The sequence below is a fragment of the Protopterus annectens genome, chromosome 4.part0 (assembly GCF_019279795.1).
Source record: "Protopterus annectens isolate FY-2018-M chromosome 4.part0, PAN1.0, whole genome shotgun sequence".
In the NCBI taxonomy this organism is placed as follows: Eukaryota; Metazoa; Chordata; order Ceratodontiformes; family Protopteridae; genus Protopterus; species Protopterus annectens.
In genome coordinates this window covers 388,698,873-388,723,666 of record NC_056733.1, presented here as the reverse complement: position 1 = coordinate 388,723,666, position 24,794 = coordinate 388,698,873, and the positions used below count along the sequence as shown (strand labels likewise).

General features: G+C 39.8%; 1 protein-coding gene across 1 annotated transcript in view; it reads right to left on the bottom strand.

Annotated features, from left to right (window-relative positions):
• The window catches only part of SLC15A4 (solute carrier family 15 member 4), a 1,071,506-nt gene that overhangs the window by 825,997 nt on the left and 220,715 nt on the right, over positions 1-24,794 (bottom strand). The window contains exon 2 of the mRNA XM_044068344.1: positions 13,450-13,745. Coding sequence (XP_043924279.1) covers positions 13,450-13,745 — 296 coding nt within the window. The remainder of the gene's footprint in view (positions 1-13,449; positions 13,746-24,794) is intronic.

Genomic DNA, 24,794 nt, shown 5'->3' with positions numbered 1-24,794 from the left:
GTAAAAACCAGTTATGTTTTCCCTGCTTTATTCTATAATAAAAATAATTGTACTCTACAACCGCTGAGATTTTTTTTGATTTTTTGAGCTTAAAGAGGCCCTCTTCAGCGCAGTCCCAAAAGAGAAAACCTCCAGTAAATAAGATGAAATACAAACAGAACAATGTAAATAATTAAGAATAAGATACAACTTAGACAGTAATGTTTGTGTAAAGTTAGGTCAAATACAATAAAATGGAGTAACATAAATTCGGTGCATACAGGTTTTACAAATGAAAACCTAGGGAGCTGAGGGAATGTGGAAGAAAGTATGTGATGTTTTGTATGACTGCAAGCCCTGTAACAAAACTCCTTACCAGAATTACAGACAAAAAAAAGTTCATGCATTGAATTTCAAATGAGGAAAAGTGGGCAATCTTTTCCCGCCCCCAATACGGACTGAAATAACCCATGGCAATACCAAGCAGAACTCAGAACCAGCAATAATAAGAAAGATAATATATGTGTCACGGTATACAAGGGAGAAACCACATAGAAATAAAGAAAATATACCTTATTTATTTCTACAAAGATGATGTTTCACCTATGTAACATGAACTAATTGAAATACTGAGCTTTAACTGACCAGAACTAGTCTTCAGTTGCAGTTACGGGTCATCTCAAGATTTAACTACCTCGATATGAAGCCCCAAAATACCCACACAGTTAAGCTGTGATGGATTGTGTATATAATGAAGCAGTCATTTCATCTGTTAATATTTATAAATATATAAGTGACTGAGTTATTTCAGGGAAATTTAGCACAGAGTAGTATTCCTAGGGCCTGGAATTTTAACATATGTTCAACTCTAACTGCACTGACACTCAGCAAACCTTGTAAGTTCTAACTCCTGGCTATAAAATAACTTCCAGTTTGAGAAGAGACACTTCAAAATGGCTAGTGTTATACTTTGAGTACACAAAAGTGCATTAACAACCATCTGCAAATTATTCTTCGACGACTGGCTATAAAAAAAAACGTTCCCACTCTCACCTACATCACCAAACTACTGCATTAGTTCATAGACTCACAAATATCCCAACTTTTATTTCCATTTTAGCAAACAACTTGGGAAACAGCTAAGCAGTAACATTACCCCTACAGAGAGAATCAGCCTATGAAGGCAGATCTAAGTAGGATGTAAAATCAAAGGACTACAAGAAAGGCTTTCAACTCAGAGTATGACTAGGCATTTTATAAAATGATTTTTAAACTCATTACACTTACATTTTTAGCATCCCACTGAAGAAGCACGTAAAAAAGTTTTGTATTTCTGCTTAAAAACAAGGTGATCAGCTATTCATCAATGCCTTTGAAGTACTCAGCCAAATTGTGTAGTTTTGTTTTTTTAAACTGAGGGTCAAGCAACACAGAGAACCGCAACTTAACATAACCACCTTCATGTTACCATATCTTGGAGAAAGCAAAAATGATTCTACGCTTTTGAAGTGATCTTAGTGATGTATTTTGGAACACAGTTTCTTTAATGGTATTTAGCCGGTAAGAGAGGAAATTCGCAATGGTGCAAAAACACAAAGTTATGTACATGTTTGCCTCTGTATGTAAATGCATGTATGTATCACTGTTTATAAACTCACACACACACTCATCTATAGACCCACGGAGGGAATCCTAACAGAGTCCATTATAATTGCAGTCTCCTCAAATGAGCAAATACACACAAAAATGTGAAAGCCACACTAATCCTACAGCCACAAAACAAGTGTTCACTCACACACAAACACAAAACACCAAAAATAAGACTTTTTGCTTGCACTCTAAATATGTAGCTACTTACCCTGCCTCTGAGCTAACACAATTAAAAAGGGGTACAATACTATAATATGGAGTGCTTCATCAAATCTGTGCTTGCAGGACCTCTAATTCTTAATTAGACAGGTACACGTCATAAAAATACTGCTCTTCAACCAATACGCAATCACCAACATTTCTCAAAAGATGCCTCTGATGAGTGGGATTCATGGATCAGTCCCACAACAATATAATCCTGTGGAGGAAGGTTAGCAAGAGGCCAACATCACAAAAAGGTGGCTTGAACTCCAGTGTAATGTGATACAGTTGATTTTATGACCACTGAGAAAGTTTTTTCAACACAAACATTCTCTAATGTCGTCCTGCATTGATGTTTAGCGGCATGGAATGGTCAGCAAAAACTGAGGAGGGAAAAAAGGTGGCCTGAAACCCAAAGGAAACTGAAGTGGCAGATTCTATGACCATTCAGAAAGTTTTGTCAACAGTACACATTCTACCTTGCCTTCCTATATTGACAATTACTGGTGTTAGTAAACTTGATGCAAACAGGACACCCAAAGGTATCCTTTTCAGCACCAAGAAAATAAAGGCATTTAATGTGCCCATCAGTAGACAGTATGAACCTACTACCACAAGCACAAGTGCAAGTATAGAGGATGTCATAATGGCAGGACAAACACCAGCTCATACTGGAAATGGTTACGTTTTCCACAGAAGACAAGAAACCAGAAATCCATTATGAGATTAAAGGAAGAAGGAAAAAAGCATAGAAAACAGGGTATTTACTTGTAAATACCGCTCTAAACCAAAAAAGCAGCATGCAGCTATTTCTTTCTACGGACAAAACAAAAAAAGACATGGAAAGACGATGCCAATGTGCAGGACGGAAAAGGGACACTATGGCAATAGCCTGGGAATATTTTATCTGCTGAGATGTCCTAAGGCCAGTGGCATAAGTCATATTAAGCCCTAGACATTATTACTCCCATATTACTTGAGAATTATCACACACTTTACTTGAAGAAGGGTCTAAGTAATGGCATGTGGACCATTTGTCCCAATATGCAAAGAATTATCCATCTTCCATCTACTCATACCTCTTGTCCACATTTTTGCATGTTCTTCACTAATTTTGTATCTTTTTTTTGTTAAATCTTTGAAAACTACAGTCACTAGGTAATGAAACGGCATGCTAATACAAAACCTGTTATTCTGGCAACTTTCTAAGTTGTAAGATAAATATTTAAAAACTTGACTTTGGGCCTTTGTTGCCCAGTATTTGTAGCTTTGTCCAGAATTCTTGAGTCAAGAGGTTGAGGGGTATGATTCCGACTGAAATCACCAGAGAAACGCATGGCACAGTTGGGTTCTTTCTGCATTTCTCTTTATATGCAGTACAATTCTGCATTTGTGAGTACAAAAATGTACACAATTAATGTGAAATAGTACTGCAGTTCACATTTCTGAACTTAATTCTCTTCTCATAGAAATTAAAAGTGTTTCTTTTTTTTTTCAGGTTTTCAATGGTTGTTTCAAGAAACAACCAGAAAATGCAGTCACTGGTTATGGACAGATCTGAGAAGTATGTGCAGTGAAAGTCACAGAATTAATCATCCGGTTCCACAGATGCAGACTGCAAAAAAGGGCTACAGACATTCAGAAATGGTCAAGTCATGGATGTACTTCACGTGTGCCTCAAAAATAAATAAATAAATAAATAAATAAATAACCTGTACTGTCTTACCAGATACTGTAATGTGAAATTGAAGAAATACAACACAATGACTGGACGCAAATTAAACGTGCTGCTGAAATAAGACATCTGCATTACTTCTGCATTAGATCTGTTTGTATGATCTACTTATCATGCACTATCACTGTAATTAGTATACTGCTGTTGCTCAAGCACATAACATGCAAATTATTATATTTTAAAATACCATAAAAAGTACTGGTTCTCCCAGTCATGTGGTAAGAAATGGATGAACCTCCAAAGACAAAGTGATTAGAGTTTGATTAGTGGCATGGTCATCTGAAAGAACTGGTGGAGGAAGATGAGCTTGAGCAGCCACTAACTCACCCATCCTCTGATGGAGTGGGAGAACACTTCTGGTGGCACCTAGTGGTGGCTAGCTATATCACCCACCAACAGTGGACATGTTGGCTTGTCCTTTGTTTTATTTAGGATAGATTAGTCTCACTAGACTACTTCCCTGCTGAATTGAGGTGTATGTGGGAACACGTTCATCTCTTTCTCCCAAACAGGCAGTCACTTTCCATATGCAGGCAGGCAGGCAGCCTAGTATAAGCCATTATGAAGAAGTGTCTACCTGACCTGCTCTCAAACACTTGACTCTTGACATTCAGGAATGGATGAACCAGTAGGGCTTCATGGGCAGAAACACATGGGCAATGAGACTTGCCTATCTGGAGATTCCCAGTTTCCTCCCATACAGAAACTGGCTAAATTATCCAAGTAGAGGAGCCACCAGACAGGGCTCCTTCAAAGGTGTGTGTGGGGAGGTGTGGTAAAAAATAAACAAATAAAAGTAACAATTTTTCACTACTTCATGCCTAACCGTTACTTAATTTTCTGCCAAACTGTTAATGTAATTGTTTGGCAATTATATATCTTAATTCACAATTACCTACCCATGCTAATCCAGTGCAATTACAACTGGAACCCCAAGTGATGCAACTGGCTCTTGCCCACCTATGAATAAGGCTCCCTACTGAAATGTTGGCATTCAAAATGTCAAGCTGGAAAAAAAAAATACTGAAAACATAAAAGAGCGAATTTTGAAAAATCGCTCATCTCCTTAAAACTTCTTTTTTGCAGGGAGGGGTGGCAAGCCTCTCCTGCATGCCTGCACCCCAGGAACTTGTATATAGCAACTCAGAGATCACCATACCTCAGATAATAGGGAATATTCCAAGAAATGGCATCTCGGACTTAGTATATGTAAATCCGTTCTTTTGGCTAGTCAGTCTCTGTATTATAAGACTTGCTCTAGCAGGTCCCAACATTTCAAATGGTTACCATTAATATTAACACTATAAACATGGCCGTGTACATTTAGTCTTCTACATTCTGAAGAAAACTTTTTAACTACACTTCATTTTAAATGTTTCAAAGTGATCTTTTACTTTCACACCAAAAAGTGTTCACATGCTTAAGCATGCCTGCAAACACTTTATTATATGAAAGCAAAAGTTTGTTTCACAAATTTAAATTTGATCTTTAATAGTCTGTTTACCTGTACTTTGTTGAGAAGGTTTTATTTTTTCTTTCCAAAACTAGATGAGTTAAAGAATCCCTTGGAAAACTAAGAAAATGAAGACTGAAAAATCTTAAAAGAGATTACCTGAATCAGCTTACTCCTTTCATCACACTTTTTAATCACCTCTACAGCAGAGAAGCTAAAAACTAAGTCTGTCCAAAGGAGAATTTAAAATCTCTTTTTATAACACCTGGGAGGTTCTTAAAACACAGCCATGCTGCCATCCTCCTAAAAACAGTATCAGTGGCCATAACCCTTTAAGTATCAGCAGAGTCATACATACACTGGATATAAAAAGTGTACACACCTCTGTTAAAATGCTAGATTTTGGTGATATAAAAAATGAGACCACAATAAATCATTTCAAAACTTTTCCCATCTTTAATGTGAAATATAACCTGTACAATTCAATTGAAAAACAAATCTGTTAGAGGAAAAAATATAAAAAATAAAAAATGTAAAATAAGCTGGTGGCATACGTGTGCACACCCTTAAACTAATACTTCGTTAAAGCACCTTTTGATTTAATTACATAGAGTTTCATTGATTTTCGAGTCTGCTGATAACAGTACAGGGATAGTGTAGTGATACAGCCATAGACTTCAATAACTGCACCACTGTGCATGCACTGAGATACTGAGCATAATAGGAAACCATTTTATAGATACGTAAGATGTGGAAGCAGTAAAAACACACAAATTGATAAATTGTGTGTAGATTCTAAAATTCATCCTCAGACACAACAGAATATAGATATACTTACAAAATCTTATGAAAAACATTTTGGCGCCACAAAAGGGGCGCTAAATTGTCCTAGTCACATCCAGGTAACCACAAATACTGGAATCAAATCAGATTATAATGAAAAACAGCTGCGCAAACTGGATCCAAACAAAGCACAGGGAGGAGATGGAATTAATAACAATAACCTGAACTCTTCAGCAAGAACTTGTGGTACCATTATCTATTATCCACTAGGTCATACAAATATGGGGAGATTCCTCACGATTGGAGACATGCAATTATTAAACCTGCCTTTAAGGGAAAGGGAAAGGGGAGTAGGCAAACCCAGAGTCATACGGACCCTTAAGTCTACTTTCAGGTTGCGGAAAAATAATGGAGAAGGTAATATTGGATAAGTTATTGTCAAAACTGGATAGGTTGTGACTTAAAACCCTACATCAGCATGCATATGTTGAAAATAGATCTATTTCCACCTGTAACATGATGTTCTATAACAATATAATAAAAGCTATGAAAGAAAAATTTTGCTGTGATGCTATTTATATAGGGTTTAACTTCAGCATTTGACAGGGTCATACACAAAACACTGATCAATAAATTAGTAGAACTACGTATTGATGTACTCTTCATAAGACAGATAGCTGCATGGTTCACAAACAGGACATGACACGTATCATACAGCAACTGGACAGGTGAAATCCATGGTCACAGTCAGAGCATCCCACAGGGCTCTGTCCTAAGCCCTTACTTGTTTAGATTGTATCTTTCAGACCTATCTTTTTCATCTGAGGTATTCTACAGTCTAGATGCAGACGACCTGAAATTGGGTAAACTGAGTACACACGTTACAGATAGGCATGTCTGCAAAACAACTTGACTAAATTGACCATTTGGGCACAGGAGAATAATATACTAATAAACGCATCAAAAACTAAGCATATGAGATTTGGGATACATAAATTGAAAGGTGAATATTTAACAGCATACAGTGATTAAAACTGTAGACTCATTTAAGGACCTGGATAAACAAATAAATTCAGCTAGGAGTTTTTCTAATCATATCAACCAACTGGTTAATGACAGTTATATAACTATAGTAAAAATAAAAATAAAAATAAAATAAAATATTGATAAAGTCTAGGAAATCAAAAATGATGAAGTCATTGTTTGTTAGTTGCATTAGACCCAAACTTGAGTATGGAATAACAAAATGGAAACCCTATAAGAAAACAAGCATGAGTAAACTGGAAAGAGTACAGCGGAAATATTCCAAGAGCATACATGGATGTGAAAATTTAAGTTGTAATGAAAAACTAAAATATCTAAACTTGTACAATGTCTCTTACAGATATCTAAAAGGAGATCTTATTAAGGTATATAGGACATTTAGAGACAACTACCTCTGGGAATGTATGGGGTTGTCAAAACATACTAGAGAATCATCAGACAACCTATGTAGAAGTTTCTACAGGAATGAGAAGTGTACTAATTGGATCTCTAACAGAACAGTTGATGCGTGGAACAGAGTACCAAATTACATTAAAGCAAGTATTTTTAAGAACAGCCTGGACACTTATTATGGGAACAAGTGTTTTGGTATCTTGGCAAGCTAGAAGGGCATTAATGCCTGTGCTTGAAATATTTGTATGCATGTATCCAGTCAAGTATTTGGATGTATCCTCAGACTATCCTTATGTTGATGTGGACTCATCCTTAATAAAAAGTATATGAAGCTTTTTATTAATCAACTGCCACAATAGAATAGGGTCAGTAAGTCGAAATGCATCGCTGAAGTGTTGCAATGCATACATGAAGGACTATTTCAAGTTCTTTGAGTATAGTACTTGTATGGAACCCACTTGTCATTTGGTGAAGCCGCATATAAATAAAGGATTTTTTTTTTTTTAATGTGTGTGTGTTGATCTCTATACTTTTGCATGAGACTCTCACTTTTCTTCCCCAGATTTAATTAAAATAGCAGGTGTACAATAACTGGGGCAATTTGCTTATATCTTTCTTTCTTTCGTTAGCATTTGTTTACCAGGATAGTCCAATTGGGCATAAGATCCCCTTTCAGTGGTAGCCTAGGGAGAAAAGCATCACATAAAATACATACATACATTTAGTTTACACAAAGTTATAGTATGAAAAAGTGTACAAATCTTATAAAAAACAGTACTAACAATTACTAGTTAATGGTTAGAGAACAAGCAGCATGTTACAGAGATAAGTAGGTAGTCATGGCTACTGAACCAAGAGAGAGAAAAGAAACAGGATATCTTGAACATTAGCATCAACTAAGTAGAGAGACTACTCGCAACAAATCAACAAATAAAAGTGCTACTACAGTACAAGGTACGTTTTTCTTTTTTACAGTGGCATCTTGGTTTAGGCTTTTATACACAGTGTTCATAGAGGAGTCACTTGGCTGCTGTGAGTGGTGACAGAGATGCTAGGAATATTTTGTACAGCACAGTAGAACTGAGGTAAGTACAGACAGAGATACTGAGTTCCATGAGAGAATAGAGTGCAGTAAAATGGCTGAAAGAAGATGCAGAGAAACTGGGTTAAAAAATAAAAGAGCATAGCGAAGTAAATTGGATGAGGTGTACAAAAAGGAAGATTTAACATATGGAGGAAAGTAACATTTTCAAATTCAGTTTCAGAATTCAGTGTAGTGGGGAAATAGAAAGATATAAAACAACCGGTACTCCAGTAGAAACACATTCTGCACTGCATATAACACAGGTGAAGCAGGTTTGCAGTAACAGATTCAGCAGAATGGATAGTCTGGTGTGTAGCTACAAAGTGCACTGCTTTACAGGAAAAACAGTATGATGCTACCGATCTATAGTAAATTCGGACTTGTAAATTACTTGAGTGAAGTAACCTCCTGTTTCAACATTCATGTAGCACCCTCACCATTTACCTTCACTATAATATCATTTAAAGTAAAAATTAGAAAATTACACCACAATTAATGCTGCACTTATCATGAAGGGCTAAAATATATATACGGTTGCACACATGAAAAAAAAAATAAGGAACACAGAAGAGATTGTAGTTCAACAAAGGAATACAGACTATAATCCTTATTTTCTAGCAGATATAGAGCAATACGACTACTCAAGGTCAGGAAAAAGTGTGATTATCTGGAGGTTTGCCAGAGATGGTGCAAGAAGGTTAAACCCAAGGGTTCACAAACTCCACCACTTCTGATAAGCGATGTACAGTAATTCAGAAAGAGGCGGTGAATGGCTACTATGGCGATGAATGGCTACTATGGCAAATAGGTATGCTGGTGGGTCATCCTTTGGTAATCAAGCTGTAATTCCTATCAATCTGACTCTGAGGGAGGTATCTGTGACAATCTCAGCAAACGGTTTAGAACTAAATAAGTACAGCTACTACTCTGTGATGTACAGTGCCTATACTTACAGCACTTGGTGGAGGTGAAGACAAAAGATTTTAGTGAGGGAAGGAGGGAGGGACAGTCATGCAGCTTGGGTTGTAATCTCACACAGTCAGTGTTATAGGCAAGTACCGCAGAAAACTTCTGTCCAAAGTATGAACTCTCTCTGCAAGAATGGTTTGGTACAGTCCCCACGTGAGCAGACAGTCTGGATGGTAGCTCCATTTATTACCCACAAGTGGCTTAACTTCCTTCAATAACAGTTAGGGGAAAGAAGTCCTGAACATATACATTAGGTTGGGTTAGTAATATTTTGTAAAAGGGTGTTCTACACCAAGTGGTTGCTTCACAATTCTTCTCCAAAGAAGCATTTCTGAAATATTACAGATGGTACATATTGTACAAGCTATCTACAGCAGCATGCAGCTGCATTTTCTTGCCATTTCTTCTTGAAAGCGTACTTGGGCTGCAAACCTCCTCCAAGTACAACACTGCTCTGTGGCTCAACAGCATAGCTTACTTTTTTTAATCTGGCAGATGTACAGTGGGGGAAACTGAGCCACAAGATGATTACTGCTCAGCAATCCTAGTTTTACTAAATCATGATTCACTACTTTTGGATACAAATATTTACAATTACTCCTTGTGAGGAAACACTGCATTCAGAATTCTGCCAAAACTCAGCAAATAGTCAATCTGTGTGGCTTACCAGGAGAAAAGTGTGATGCCCATAGGAAACTTATAGCATTTTTGCAGCAACACATGGAAATACGAATGTGTGAGCTGTAACAAAACAAAGGAAGAGAAGATATGCTAGAGAAAAGCAGAAACATTAAGCAAGCCAAAAATTGGTGTGGGGCTCCATCATTAAAAGTACCTTCTGATATTCCACCAAACAGAAAGGACACTAGACACCTGCAGTTCACTGAACAATATGAACGACGCAGTGGTGCAGCTCCGGTTCAATTCTCAGCTGGAGTGCCTTCTATGAGTAGTCTCCATGTCCTCCCTGCATTTGTGTGGGTTTTCTCCAGTACTCCAGTTTCCTCCCACGTTACAAAGACATCCATCTGGAGCATTTCTCCCCAGGCATAAGCTGAAAATTGGCTTTGTTCCAAGTCGGACTTTCCCGGTAAAAAATGTTAAATAAATAAATATGGCTGGAAAAGAGCTTCCTATCAATATTGAAAGACTAGATAATTTATACAAGGCTCCAAGGAACAACAAGGAGAAGTGAGGCAACTTGGGTAATACGATCACAGCATGCTTCTGCCTAAGCAATGCAATGGAAGAAATAAACAGCCTCAATAATAAAGTTCAAGTATTTTTTTCAGTCTGGATGACAGGACAATTCCACCCATGCAATCAAGTCTGAACAAAAAAAAAAAACTACTTTCTACACACCAGATTTAGAAAAAATGTGCACTATTTCAGGATGCTGCAGGAATCAATATTACTGTATTGTATTTAACAGAAGTACTACACTTAAAGGGAGAGTGTCAAAGATGCAAGTCCCAGAACACTTCATTTTTTTTTCCACCAATGCATACTTTAACTAGTATAAAACGCATCTGTGTCACTCTTTCTGCACCTTCCCCCTTAGTTTTTTACAAATTTCACTGTTTTTACTCCAGGAGCGTCCCGCTCTCAGTCTGGTTACCATAGTACCACCCTCAGTGTGACGTTAGCATACACACCCACTTCCCTACCTTCAGCTCTTTAAATATCACCTTTCCCACCACTATTTTCCTTCCCTTGGGAAAAAGAACACAACCCTGCTGTGGTTCCGATCCTTTATTTAAGAGAAGTATTTACACAGGCAGAATAACCTCCTCGGTAAGTACAAATTTTTATGTGCCGCTGATACTTTTCAACTGTCCTGATTATTGCGAAATGTTCAGCCTTCGGCCTCATATTTTGGCAAACCATTATTAATTTTTATGTAAAAAAATCCTAAAAATCGTGCTAATGCATAACTTTGTATTCTATTAAGTTTCCGCTATGTTTAACATTCAGACCCAGCTATCATTAATGTACTACATTTCAGACTATAGATTCCTAATAGAATAATATATGTTTTATACAGTTCCCTTCCCTTTCATCATGTGAACCTTGTTCTAAAATTGTAGTATGTCATTTTTTTTTTTACTAGAATGACAAGTAAAACAACTAAGCCACAAATGGGCTTCCATTTTTAATTTTTTATGTCTCTAACCTACTCTTGCAGCCTGTTAAACATTCAAATTTTTTTTTTTTTTTTATTTACTATCACCAGCGTCTGCCCGACAGTATAGCAGCTGCTCGTATCAAAAGTGAAACAGACCTCTCCGTGCAGGCAGGTATACACTGTCCCGACTGGGCTGTCTGGAGTGCCGATCCCGTAATGTAAGCACCCTGATGCTCCCCAGTGTACTGCACATCACCGCACGGTATGTCCATTATGCGGTCTACACTACAGCAGCTGTTTGCTGCTTCCTAGCTATTGGGAGAGCTCAAACTCAATGTCTCCATGCAGACAAATCATGCAAAACATTACATCAACTTGCACATTTTGTAAGAGTAACATTTATAAAGTTTTCGCCATTATGCACCTTCATCCCACTTTCTATAATGCCTTAGATCGGGATTTCTTGCTGTATTGTAAAGCACCACTGTGTGCTATAGCAGACGATTGCAGCATCGTTATTTTTTGGTCAAACTTTATTTTTTTTTTTTATTTACTATCACCAGAGTCCGCCCGACAGTATAGCAGCTGCTTGTATCAAAAGTGAAACAGACCTCTCTGTGCAGGCAGGTATACACTGTCCCGACTGGGCTGTCTGGAGTGCCGATCCCGTAATGCAAGCACCCTGATGCTCCCCGGTGTACTGCACATCCCCGCACAGTATGTCCATTATGCGGTCTACACTACTGCAGCTGTTGCAGCATCCTAGCCGGTTTCGTAACCTTTTGCTCTTTCTAGGTTACTGTCAACGTTTCGGGATGGGTTATTTTGTATGCATTCATTGTTGAATATTTCAGTCCTTTCAGGATAGGTGTTCTGTCTGTTTTACGTTCATTGTGTTATAATTTTTCCTGCACATTCGCAGAAGGCATTATTTTGTCTGACAACACTGCCTGTATTATAATAGTATTATAACACTGCCTGTAAAAGTATTTAAAGGGAGACAACACATTACAGCATGTCTTGCATCTCTTTTCTCTTTCAGTAAGTTCCCCCTCTCTGTGTATCCAGATTCCGGTACTCTGCTATCATTTTCCTTGATGGTATATAGCTCATCCTCCAGAATACCCATAGCTCTTGCAGTCTGTCATCTATAGCGATTCTTTAGATGTGTTGTATACTGTATTCACAGGCAATATTAGCTGCATAAGGAAAAGTTCTAGAGGCATAATATATATACACATAAGGCAACATCTAAAACTCCGCAAAATGGTTGCAGTTACTGAAGCGATTGCTAAATCTTCATTATCTTTCAGTATGTTGTAAAAACATTTTGTGCTGATTAAAGCAGTAAGCAAAAAGCATTATAAAACTAACACTTTGTCATAGGAATCCAGAAAATGTGTATCCTAGACACTCTTCCTTTCTTCTGACATCTGGAGGGAATAGTGGCATCGCTCCAGAAAAGTGGTATGTATGGAAAAATGGAGCGTGCGCCTACTTAGGATACTGTTAAAATAATTCTAGCTATGCACCAGTATATTGTAGCATATTAAAACAAATCTCCATCTACAATGACTGTGTCTTTGGAACAGTTTTGAAATGCTGCCATTTATTCAGGCTGTCTGCAGACACATTGCCTGTATATAAAGCTGTGTTACATTCCACAACGCTTTACTGAAAACAGACTTTTGTCGCCTACACAGCAGCTTTGAACAATGCCGAAACTGAAAGATGTGGCAGTGACTAAAATCAGCTTTCATTAGTCATTTATGTTATTGCGACTGCTTCTCAACTAAGTTGCATATTAGTTTTTCAATGTCTAACAGTTATACAGCTTTTGTAACAAAAAGTAATTTTAATGCATTTTCTTCTATTATTAAATCGGCCCATTTCAGACTGCTGATTTTGTTCAGTATTTCAAAAGAAATTCAATTCAGCAAAGATAAAAAAACAAAAGAAAAAAAATTGTTTCGATGTACATATACTACAGGTTACAAAGAAAGGTACAAAAATAAAAGCAGTGATTCAGATACCTGTGACCATTTTGTGTTTGTTTGTGAGCCCTTGAACAACAGGAATATGCAATAATCTTTGTCATTTCGGTGAAGGCACTACCATCAGGTGGTTTATTGATAAAAGCTCTCCTACTGCAGAGAAAGACAAGGAAGGAAATCCCAATACAGACAGTTGGGATGACATATCCAATAAAGAAGCTTATGTTCTGCTGGATGTATGAAATGACTCCCAAGGAAACGATAGCCCCCAAATTGATGCACCAATAAAACCAATTAAAGAATCTTCGAGTAGCTTCTGGTCCTCTGTCCTTTACCTAAAAAAAATTGAGGACAAGTTTATAGCATAAGAAAATGTTTATTGGTAACCAAGAGCATGTCTACATACAGTTCCACTGCTTCCAGTGCTATATACCCCACACAATCCTGTTTTAGCATACCATGAATAAGATACTTCAGTTGTTCTGATATTTAAAATGTCAATGTTTAATGTTAAGAATTGCAAACTCAGAAGCCCACTAGAGCCATTCACAATTGCCACATGATGAACCTGGTTTGTACACTATTCCCCACCCAAGTGTCCAAAATGCTGCCTACTCCATACACAACTCACATGCAATGATAAATTATTCCAGAGTCTTTCAGCCCTAAAATGAAAATGAGCGCTAAAGTTATAAGCTAGCTATAACAATGATACCAATTACCCGCTGCTCAGTGTTTTAAAAAGTGGATACCCAGTGTAGTAGTTATTGTCATAAGACATTTATAAATAAGAATCAGACATCCCCATACTAGCCTGTAACATAAGAAATACAGCAAAAGGAGAATATCAGATGTTCTTTGTATGCATAATGTCTCAACTCCAACAAGCATTCTTGTGAATGTCTTCTGCACATGCTCTAACTTCTTCACACACACACAAAAAAAACAATTCTCTCAGTATTTAATAATGGGCCTCACTGTACATTTATATAGTGGAAGCAAAACTTTTATGCCATAACTTGAGAAGCAGCATAAGATATTGCATAAATTCACTAACATTTCATTACCCCTTGAGATAATGCTTGAAACCTAAGCCATGGTTGTCAGATATCGGGCTTATAAGGCAGAGTCGTTTTTAACAAAATGCATTGCTCTACTCTTCCTGGCATTAAACCTCATGAACTTACGGCTTTGCACTGTTGCAGTGACGCTAAACCTTCAATAAAATGGTTGAAAGCATTTGTCAGTTCTGAAGAGAGTAACATTTTTGTCATAATCTGTTAAAGACATACAGCATTAAAGAAATGAAGTACATTTCAATGCAAACATCTATTCTGTTTTCATATGTTAAAGCTCCATAACAACTTAAAACCAACTGCAAGAACTCACTCTACTTGAATGTATGTGAACCCAAAAAATCACCATCAAACTTTCCGGCCGCTAGAAAACTTCACTGCAAAGGACCCAATTCTGAATCTGTAGGTTTAACAAATTACCTCCCTGCGATAACATGACAAATATTACCCTTACATCTCTCAATAAAGGGCTTTGTGGACCCCGTGGTACTTACCCTTACTAATCTGATGCTGTGCCACTCCATGTTTTTTATTTTGAAGTCTGCAAAAAGAAACCAACATCTCATTAAATAGCCTACATGTGATGAAAAATCCCCTATGGAGCATTTGTTGTACCCTCATGTCACCTACCAGTGTGAACCTTGGCTCTAGATGATTGCCACTGTTGATCCTGACCCTGTGTGCAAAAATGGGAAAAAGGGGCTGTGGATGAATGGATATTCATAGATTCATAGATTAGTACTAAGCTAACTGCCCTGGCGGGCCATTGTAAGCCTAGCCAATTATCCCTTGCGAGACTCAAACCCTGCACCTTGTGTTTGTAAGGCAAACAACTTAACCATTAGGCCACCCTCCCAACCCTTAGGCCACCCTCCCAACCCTTATGTTATAAATATGTAATAAAATTATGATATGTAATAAAATCTTGTCAATTTTAATGATGCAAGAAATGCCAACTGGGACTAACCAGAGTTTCTGGTCAAGATATCCTATAGCTACTTTGTAACAACTAGAATGCCTGCTGCAAGGTCCAGAATAAGGAATTCAGAACAATTTATCATTACAAGACTAACTTACTGCAACCTCTCACCTTGAGTCTACTAATACAGTGCTATGGAGAACAAAGCTGGCAGCAGTTTTTTTTTAGCAAGATGCCCTAATCCTCTATATATTTATGCCCTAAAATTCCATTCAGGTGACAAAACATTAAACCCTGGGTATGGTATATAATTGGGCCTCCAAGTCTAGAAGTCCCAAAGTCATTAATCATGCTTAACTCCAACTTTCTAAATCAGGCCAATGCCTTCAATACTATTCCACACACTATTTATTACAGAAAAAGTCACATTTGACTACAAACCACTGCATAATTTGTTGGAAAACAAATCTGCTCATTCACAGAACCAACTCAAGAGTTTGTGACATGCCTTCCCATAAAAGACTCCTCACCAGTGGTATCCCTCGGGTTATGTGCAGAGACCACTACTTTTCACTTCCCTAGAGTCAAAGTTGAAATGAAGGGCCTCTGATTGATAAGTTTGCCAACACTGCAAACTCTGAGTTGTCACCATCTCTCCTGAAGAACCCCTATCTTCCACAAGGATCTAAAATCTCTCGTTAATTCATGTAACAAATACAAAGTAAGGTGGGCTTCAGGCCAGTTATTTTACATTAAGAGGGTTCGTGGTCTGCACTCTTGTGGGAGGAGAGGCTGGACTCTGCCCTTCTGAGCTGGGAATTTCTGGTTAAAGGCTTATAGTGCCTGCATATTTGTACTGATTCTTACTAAATTGGTACACTTTGTTTGCTGTAGCATAGACTAGATCCAGGCCTGCTGAATCTAGTTTTGTTTGTATAACTTGAGCACTAATCCAGGCATTCTTTAAAGTATTCAATTGTATTTATTACTGCTTGGTAGTAACTTGATTAAAGTGTAGCTATCATTCTAAGTCTTTTGGATTAAGCACTTGGGCTCAGACCAGTTGTTTTACATTAGGAAGGTTTGTGGCCTGCACTGTGGTGGCAGGACAGGTAGCTTACATCCTTCCAAGATGGGAACTGCTGATTGAGGGCTGAGTGTCTGTTATTCTAAAAGTGTATTAGTTCTGGTTTAAGCACTTGGGCTTCAGGCCAGTTATTTTACATTAAGAAGGTTCGTGGTCTGCACTCTTGTGGGAGGAGAGGCTGGACTCTGCCCTTCTGAGCTGGGAATTTCTGGTTAAAGGCTTATAGTGCCTGCATATCTGAACTGTTTCTTACTGGAATTGGTACACCTTGTTTGCTGTAGCATAGACTAGATCCAGGCCTGCTGAATCTAGCTTTGTTTGTATGCTTGTTTGCTTGTTATTTCCCTGAAATGCTAATTCCACCTAAAACGCGGCTTTTCAGCGCTTCTGTAGATCCCTAGTGACATCTGCATTGCTTACTGAACTTATTTCCTTGTTTCACTTGAAAGAAAGTTACTGTTTGTCATTTTTGCATTTAAGTTACCTGGCACTTGCTCACTAAAGCAATTATATAAGTCAGCACTAAAAAATTAAAAGCACTACATCCTCACAAACTCTCCTTGAGCACCATGTTCCCCACTGGCCCTTTTTTTTTCAATTATAAAGGAATTCCCAATACTATTCTAGCATGCCCAAAGGTCAGTTGTCAATCTCCTCTCCGGTCCAGCTGGTGAATCTGGAAATCTTGAGGCAATGTTACAACTGCCTCATATACACAGACAACCCTCTCCTCCTCCCAACAAATTCCAACAAATGTGAGAGATGCAACCATATAGCCAAACTGGAGGCTAAGCTCTCTCAACTCAGTACTGGCGACACCTGTCAGGAGGAGAAGGAAACCACACTCACTACAATTCCAGTCTCACATAGACCTACCACGACAGCAAACCAAACACACAAAAACATACTCGGAGGCTCTAAATAAAAATCTGCCTAAGCAGCACAGACCTCCAAAGCAGACACCCAAGCAACCACTACCCCAAAACAAAACAAATTCAACACATAGCTCACGAAGCCAGTGTGCCGAACAGTCAGGTGACTCTATCGTCAGGCACACTGACGTCCCGCTCACCAGGCTGAACAAGGAGAAGGTCACGGTGAGCTGCCTGTCGGGCGCTAGGATCCGCCACATAACACAAGCACTCAGGTCACTCCAAGGCAAGTACAAATATGACTCGTTCATTGTCCATGCTGGAGTGAATGACCTGAGACGTACCTCCCTAGACTACATGAAAAGAGACATAGAGGAGCTCTCTGAGCATGTGGCTCAGGCCGGTATGGCCCTGACCTTGAGTAGCATCTTACCCTCACCAAGAATGATGCCACAATATGAAGACAAGATGATCAATTTCAACAATTGGCTTAAGTATTGGTGTCATTCAAAGGGGATCCAATGCCTGTCAGCCTGGGATGACATGCTCGACAAGCCACGATGCTTCGCTAGGGATGGCTTGCACCTGTCACCCCTGGGCTTTCGGATATTGGCAAAGGCTCTTGCTACCCCCATAGTGCCTTTTTTAGGCAAGGCTTAAAAGACAAACCCACCTCCATAAGTATCACAAGGGATAAGAAACTAAGGGTAATGCTACTCAACGCCAGAAGTCTAAACCTCAAGATGCATGCACTCGAAACTCTCCTTAGCATGGAGAACATCGATATCTGTGCAGTAACAGAAACCTGGTTCAAGGCTCCCGAGAGCACCCCAGCACTACCAGGTTATACCTCATACCATGCTTTTTGGCCCCAAAACTTGGACCAATCCAGAAAAGCAGGGGGAGTATCAATATTCGTCAAAGATACCCACACCTCCAGGTTGGTGGCACAGCACGAAGCATCAGAGACTATCCATGTGCAACTAACAGTGGGTAAAACTGCCTTCCAGTTTATAGCCTGCTACAGACCACCCTACCAAATCCAGGAACCCCACTCAGCCTTCCTGAGAACACTGGAAAATATGAAGGTCTCTCCAAACACCATTATATTGGGCGACTTCAACTACCCAAACATAGATTGGGAGCATTACTCTAGCACCAACACCCTAGCTCAAAGGTTCCTAGAATTTATAAACTCAAATGCTATGGAACAACTTGTTACCACTCCCACAAGAGGGGAAAACATACTGGATCTGATCATCACCAACATGGGGACTCTATGCTCCAGACCAGAAGTGTATCCCTCACTGGTAAGATCAGACCATAAACTAATCTCACTGGATATTCACATCCCGACCCCACCCCCTGCCCAGAAAACCACAGTGAAAAACTTCTCTAAAGCAAATTTCACATTCCTCAAAACCGAGGTGGAATCCTTCAAGGCCCCCAGGCCTGTGGAAAATAGGGCCCAGACTGTCCTTTATAAACGCATTCTATGAACACCTTCAGGAATGCATGGATCATGCAATCCCAAATAAAACCAAGAACCAATCCTCCAAAGGCAGGCATCCTGTCTGGTGGACCCCAGCCATAAACAAACTATACAATAGAAGGAGGAAGCTACTACATGATAGAGCAAAATCCCAAAAAAGGGAAGGCATCTCTGATCAGTGTTAGCAAAAAACTACGGGCACTCATAAAATCATCTAAGGCCAGCTTCGACAGAAAAATTGCACAGGACACTAAGGATAATCACAAGGCTTTCTTTAGTTATGTAAGGAACCTGGGTGGGAATTCGCAGATATGCTCAGAATTAGTCCAAAATGACAAAAAATACACCGAACCCACAGACATTGCCAACATCCTAGCTGACAGGTTCAGTGCAAACTCCGCCCCCCCTCCCCACCACAAGGGCAAATATCTATCCCAGCAGAGTGCTGCCCCCCTGACATCTCAGATGCTCAGGTAAGAGCCGCCCTCTCCAAAGCAAAAAACAGCATCAATGGGACCAGACGAGTGTCCCGGGCTGTGTCCTACATGAACTCGAAGAAGAGCTAAACCCAAACATAAAACTACTGTTCAATCTCAGCCTTACCACAGGATATGTACCCAAAGAGTGGCGTACAGCAACAGTGGTCCCTCTCCACAAAGGTGGTGCCTCAACGGATCCTGGAAACTATCGCCCTGTAAGCCTGACTAGCTTGGTCTGCAAAGCTATGGAAAGGATCATTATGGACCTCATAAAAAAAGATATTGGGGACCTACAGACACTGGATCCTACCCAGTTCGGCTTTGTTAAGGGCACATTCTGCCTCTTAAACCTGGTCGATTTCTTTGAAACAGTCACCAAGGCCATTGACGAGGGGAAGGTGGTCCACACAGCCTACCTGGACCTCACAAAAGCCTTCGATACAATACCCCACTCGGGCATTATGGATAAGCTCACCAGCTTAAATATAAACCCCTATGTCACTAGATGGGTTGCATACTGGCTCAAGGACAGAACCCACATGGTTAGAATTGCTGGAGCCATGTCAGACTCCAAGCCAGTTACAAGTGGCATCCCACAAGGCTCAGTCCTGGGACCTCTCCTGTTCGGTATATATTTCTCGGAGGTATAGGCAAACACGGAAGGACTGTGGCTGACCAAGTTCGCAGATGACTTCAAACTGGGAGCTATAATAGACTCTCCAGCCGACACAAGCATCCTCCAAAAGGGCCTCATAGAAACAGACAGCTGGTGCCAGAGCCATGGACTCAAGCTAAACGCCAAAAAGTGTATAGTCATCCCCTTTGGCAAAAACAAAGTGCCCACAAATTACCACATAGGTGGTAATCCATTAAGTATGGAAGAAGTAATCAGGGACCTGGGGACCCAAGTTGATAGCAATCTCTCATTTGACAACCACGTGGCCAAAGTGGTTAGAAAAACATTTTATATAGCCCACCTAATCATGAAGGGATTCACATCTAGATCAGGGGAGGTCATCGTTCATCTTTACTCATCCCTCATCAGGCCCATAATTGAGTACAATGCCCCTTTTGGGATGTACCTTACCAGACACCTGCAGCAACTGGAAAGACCCCAAAAGTACCTCACCAAGAGGATCAAAGGGCTCAAACAGATGCCATATGCTGCCCAGTTAAAGAAACTCCAGCTCTACTCAGTGGCATACTGCCTGCTGAGGCGATCTGTGCCTGACGTATAAAGCCATGTCCAATCCGGAATTAATGGACATGCTGCACCTCAGAAAATCCAAATCCCATCGAGCTACACGCTCGAGAGACTTGAACCTCAGCACTAAAATAAATAGGACATGCTGGAGGGACAGATTCATAACCCAGAGGCTCCCTTCACTCTGGAATAAAATCCCAGTCCAGGTTAGACAGAGTCCCTCACTGACTCTCTTCAAGAGGAATCTTGATGAGTGGATGGGGGATCTTAGGTTTACCCCGGGTATCACTTCTGTGTCACTGTTAGACAGAGGCACAGTATACTAACCTCGAAAAAGGGCATAGCAAAATTAGTTTTAAAATGGGTGGCGAAAGCCAAACACACTCTGGCTAGGCTTATAAATGCCCTAGGGCAGATAGCCTAGTATGAACCTATGAACCTAATAAACATCTGAGAGGAGGTAACGGACACAGGTAACCTGTAAATGGTTCATCGCCTAAACCCCTGCTTACAGTTATCAAGGGTATCAGAATTTGTCAGAGATTTGGATGCATGGCTAGGCTTAAAAACGCCCTTGTGGTCATTAGCATAAGTGCCAGGACTATGGTCTAAAGCTAAATGCAAATAAATGCAGTATGCTAACCTCTGAGAAACAGAAGCACCCTTGCATTTACCACATAAATGACACCCTTTAAAGTACATAGTGTCATTAGAGACTAGGGCACAGTCATCTACACTGAACTCTTATTTGACCAAGTGACAACTATTAGTAGGAAATCTTTTTTTTATTTAGCCCATCTGATTACTAAAGGCATATCATCCACATCAAAAGTCATCACTCTCCTGCTATATTCCACCTTCCGCATCAGGTCTGTACTGTAATATATATAATGCCCCCCTCTGATATATATCCATCTAGATACATCACATAACTAGAAAGATCTCCAATGTCTTCTTACAAAGAAAATCTTGAATAACTAAAAGCCCCAATACCCTATTCTGCATCTTACAGACTTCTGCATGGCAACATTGTCTGGTCTACAAGGCAGCAAATTATCCTATCATGCTTGGTCTTGTACATATTCACAAAACTGGAAGCACTGCAAGTATTGGCTCAAGGGACCTAAACCTGCATTGTAACAAAAAATATGTGGATATGATCGAGAGTTTACAGTGAATCCCTAACCAGTGGAATAAGCTTCCCATCAAAATCAAACAAAAGCAGCTCCCTAAATCTCTTCAAAAATAACCTGAACAATAATTGGATAGGGAATCCATGAATTCACTCCTGCTCCCATCCCCTGTCCCTTATGGCTAGGGATTGCAATAATTGTAGCACCTAAGCTGAACATGGTCTACAGGATTGATTGCCTACTATCGACCTTTGAACCAATTCCTAACACAGATCAATATGTTTTTATAAAACAATTTCAAAAAAACAGTACCTGGTTAGAAAAAAACATCAGTAAAAAGTTGACATTTACAAATAAAAGATAACAGAAAAGTCAGAGGATTTCTAACTCTGGCAAGAAAGCTGTAACCACTCAATGAGTTCGCATCTGCTACTTGTCTTTATAATGTGCATCCTAAACACTGTTCACAGGTGTTAAGTGTGTTGTCCATTATTCATTTTACCGAAAACAAAACTGCTACTGTTGCTAGCCTTTCCTGGGTAGCCATACCCAGAGGCCTCCTTAACAGAATTTAAATTTACACACATCATGTTTAGAGCTAAATTCATTTGTGAAGCTGTCCGGGACTTTAGCCTCAGTTTTACTTGACCATCTCTATCTTTCTAAGCATCTTATTTATAATGTAACCTATCTGGCAACTGCTAGGTGGACTGCACTGTAGTATAATGGCTGTGTAAGTGCCTAGACCAGGGTTCATAAGCTCAAATACCACAGGTGCTGTATGAAGACTAAAACTCAGGCAAGTGCCACAATCTGCAACACAAAAGGAAATGCAGGCCGTGTTGCTAGAAAAGTATGGTAGTGTAGTCACTTCCTTCATCTATAATTATTCTGGTTTGAGGTCTGCTTCAGGTCCAAGGGCCTTGAGTTTGATATCTGTGGCCTAGACAGTTCTTAAAAGGGGAGGGGTAGATAGCAACCCCACCCACAAATGGTATTACTGTAACTAAAGACTGCAATAAGTATGTGAATGGCTCAACTTTTAATTAAAAAAAAATGAAGTAACTACTACTTTTATATCACTTTACTGTGACAATGCCTGCTAATCCTCTAAACTGTGCTACAAACATAGCTGACTGCTCCCCATCACAGCAACAAGAGCCATACCATAGCCAGGCAAAAAATGATTTTTCCAGTTTCTTTCCGAAGCCCTGTCCCAAAGGCTGAAATCTGCACTCGCATATGCAACATCCTTGCTCTGCCTTCCCCTTTGCATGTATGCAGTTCACAAATTCTTCATGAAGAACACTACGGAGATGTGGCTACCAGAGTATTGCACATGTCAGCAACCCATATGTTGAACACCATGCACCTTTCTCACCAGTATGTGCCAGCACTGCAGCACACCAGACTGCTTCCCTCCCCTCGGGATGCCTAACAGTATCAGTTGTTTACTCCTAGCTTCTGGGAACACAGTAAGGGCTTTTTTCTCCCTGTACCACAGAACAGTGAAAATATTAAAACTATATTTAATTAGCCACACCACTGCACAATTCTATGTAAGATTATGAACTGATTACACTTTATATGAGCCAACAGGTGATTAATAATTAAGTTACTTGAATTATGTTTTTTATTTATGTCAAACCACAACCCGTTCCAGTGTCCTTTACAATCACTCCCTATTCAACAGATTACTGCTTGTTTTCAAACATTGGATTCCTGAGAATATACACTGGCTGCAAGTGTTAAAATTGGTGCCACCAGACAGAGGATCAATAGGCAAGTAAAATTTCTTAGGCTCTAAACCTCCCTTAGGTCTATGCGACTTGATCTCCCCAGCACTCTGTCACATTCTTACAGTAAATATCATCATTCATCAGGGTATAAAGTACAGTGTATAAAATATCACCATAACTGTAGAGGTCCTTCCCTTCACTGTTGTAGTACTCTTCACATAAAGGATCTCCTGCCAAGGATATCCTAACATCCGGCCAGTGTATCAAAGCCTTCAGTTGTTATAGGCACCATATGTCACATGTATGCTCCCCACACAAGATGTAGGGCATAAAGGTGACGTACACATGCAAATACTAAGACCTGAAGAAGTCCCAGGAGGACTACCACACTCTCAGTGACAAGGAGGAACATGTGCATGCAGAAGGAAAAATAAAGAAAGAAAAAGGGAGAAAGGGCCCCTTGGACAGCTGGGAAACAGAATGCAGGGCAAGAGTCAGGACAGAGGGGGAAGGAGGGAGCGAATATTGCAGCAGTGTAGAGAAGGACATCTACTGTTATGATAAAATTGTCCTTCCATATCATGGCCTCAGTATTCTTCACCCAAGGGAGAGTACAAGAGCTCACGAGGAAGTTTGGGAGGAAGACGGCACAAATGAACCCTCCACAAATACATTCAGAACAGCCCTGGCAAAACCTGCTCTGGCCCCGAAAATAACATCCAACTTGTAATGTTTAGTGAAAGTAGGAAGAGAGGACCAAGTAGCAGCCTCAAGGACAGAATTACTATCCAGGCCCTTAAAAAGGCACCAGAGGAGCCAACTGCCTAGTAGAATGTGCCTTCACAGACAAGGAGAGAAAATTGCCATGAAAAGAATAACAGAAGGAATTGGTCTTAGAAATCCAGGAGAAGATGGTTTACTTAGAAACAGCCACACCCAAAGTCGTCGTCTTCTTTCAGCTTTTCCCGGTTAGGGGTCGCCACAGTGGATCACCCATCCGCTCATGATTGGCAGTGGAGTTTTATGGTGTTGAGTTGCCAGCCTGGTGCCCAACCTTCCACAGAAGGCACACACGTGCACGCACTCAGGCCTAGGGCCAATTTAGAGTGCCCAATCCACCCGTAGCATGTCTTTGTAATGTAGGAGGAAACCCACACAACCACAGGGAGGACATGCAGACCAGAGAACCTATTGCTGCGAGGCGGCAAGGCTAATCGCTGCACCACCTCAGCCACCCTAGTCCTGAGGTAAAAAGGAACAAAATGCTGCTCAGATCTGCAAATATCTTTAGTTTTGTCTAAATAATATTGAGCCATCTATCCAAATCGAAGGTGTGAAGAACCTTCTCACTGGCAGACTGCAGAGAAGGAAAAAAAAAAGGAG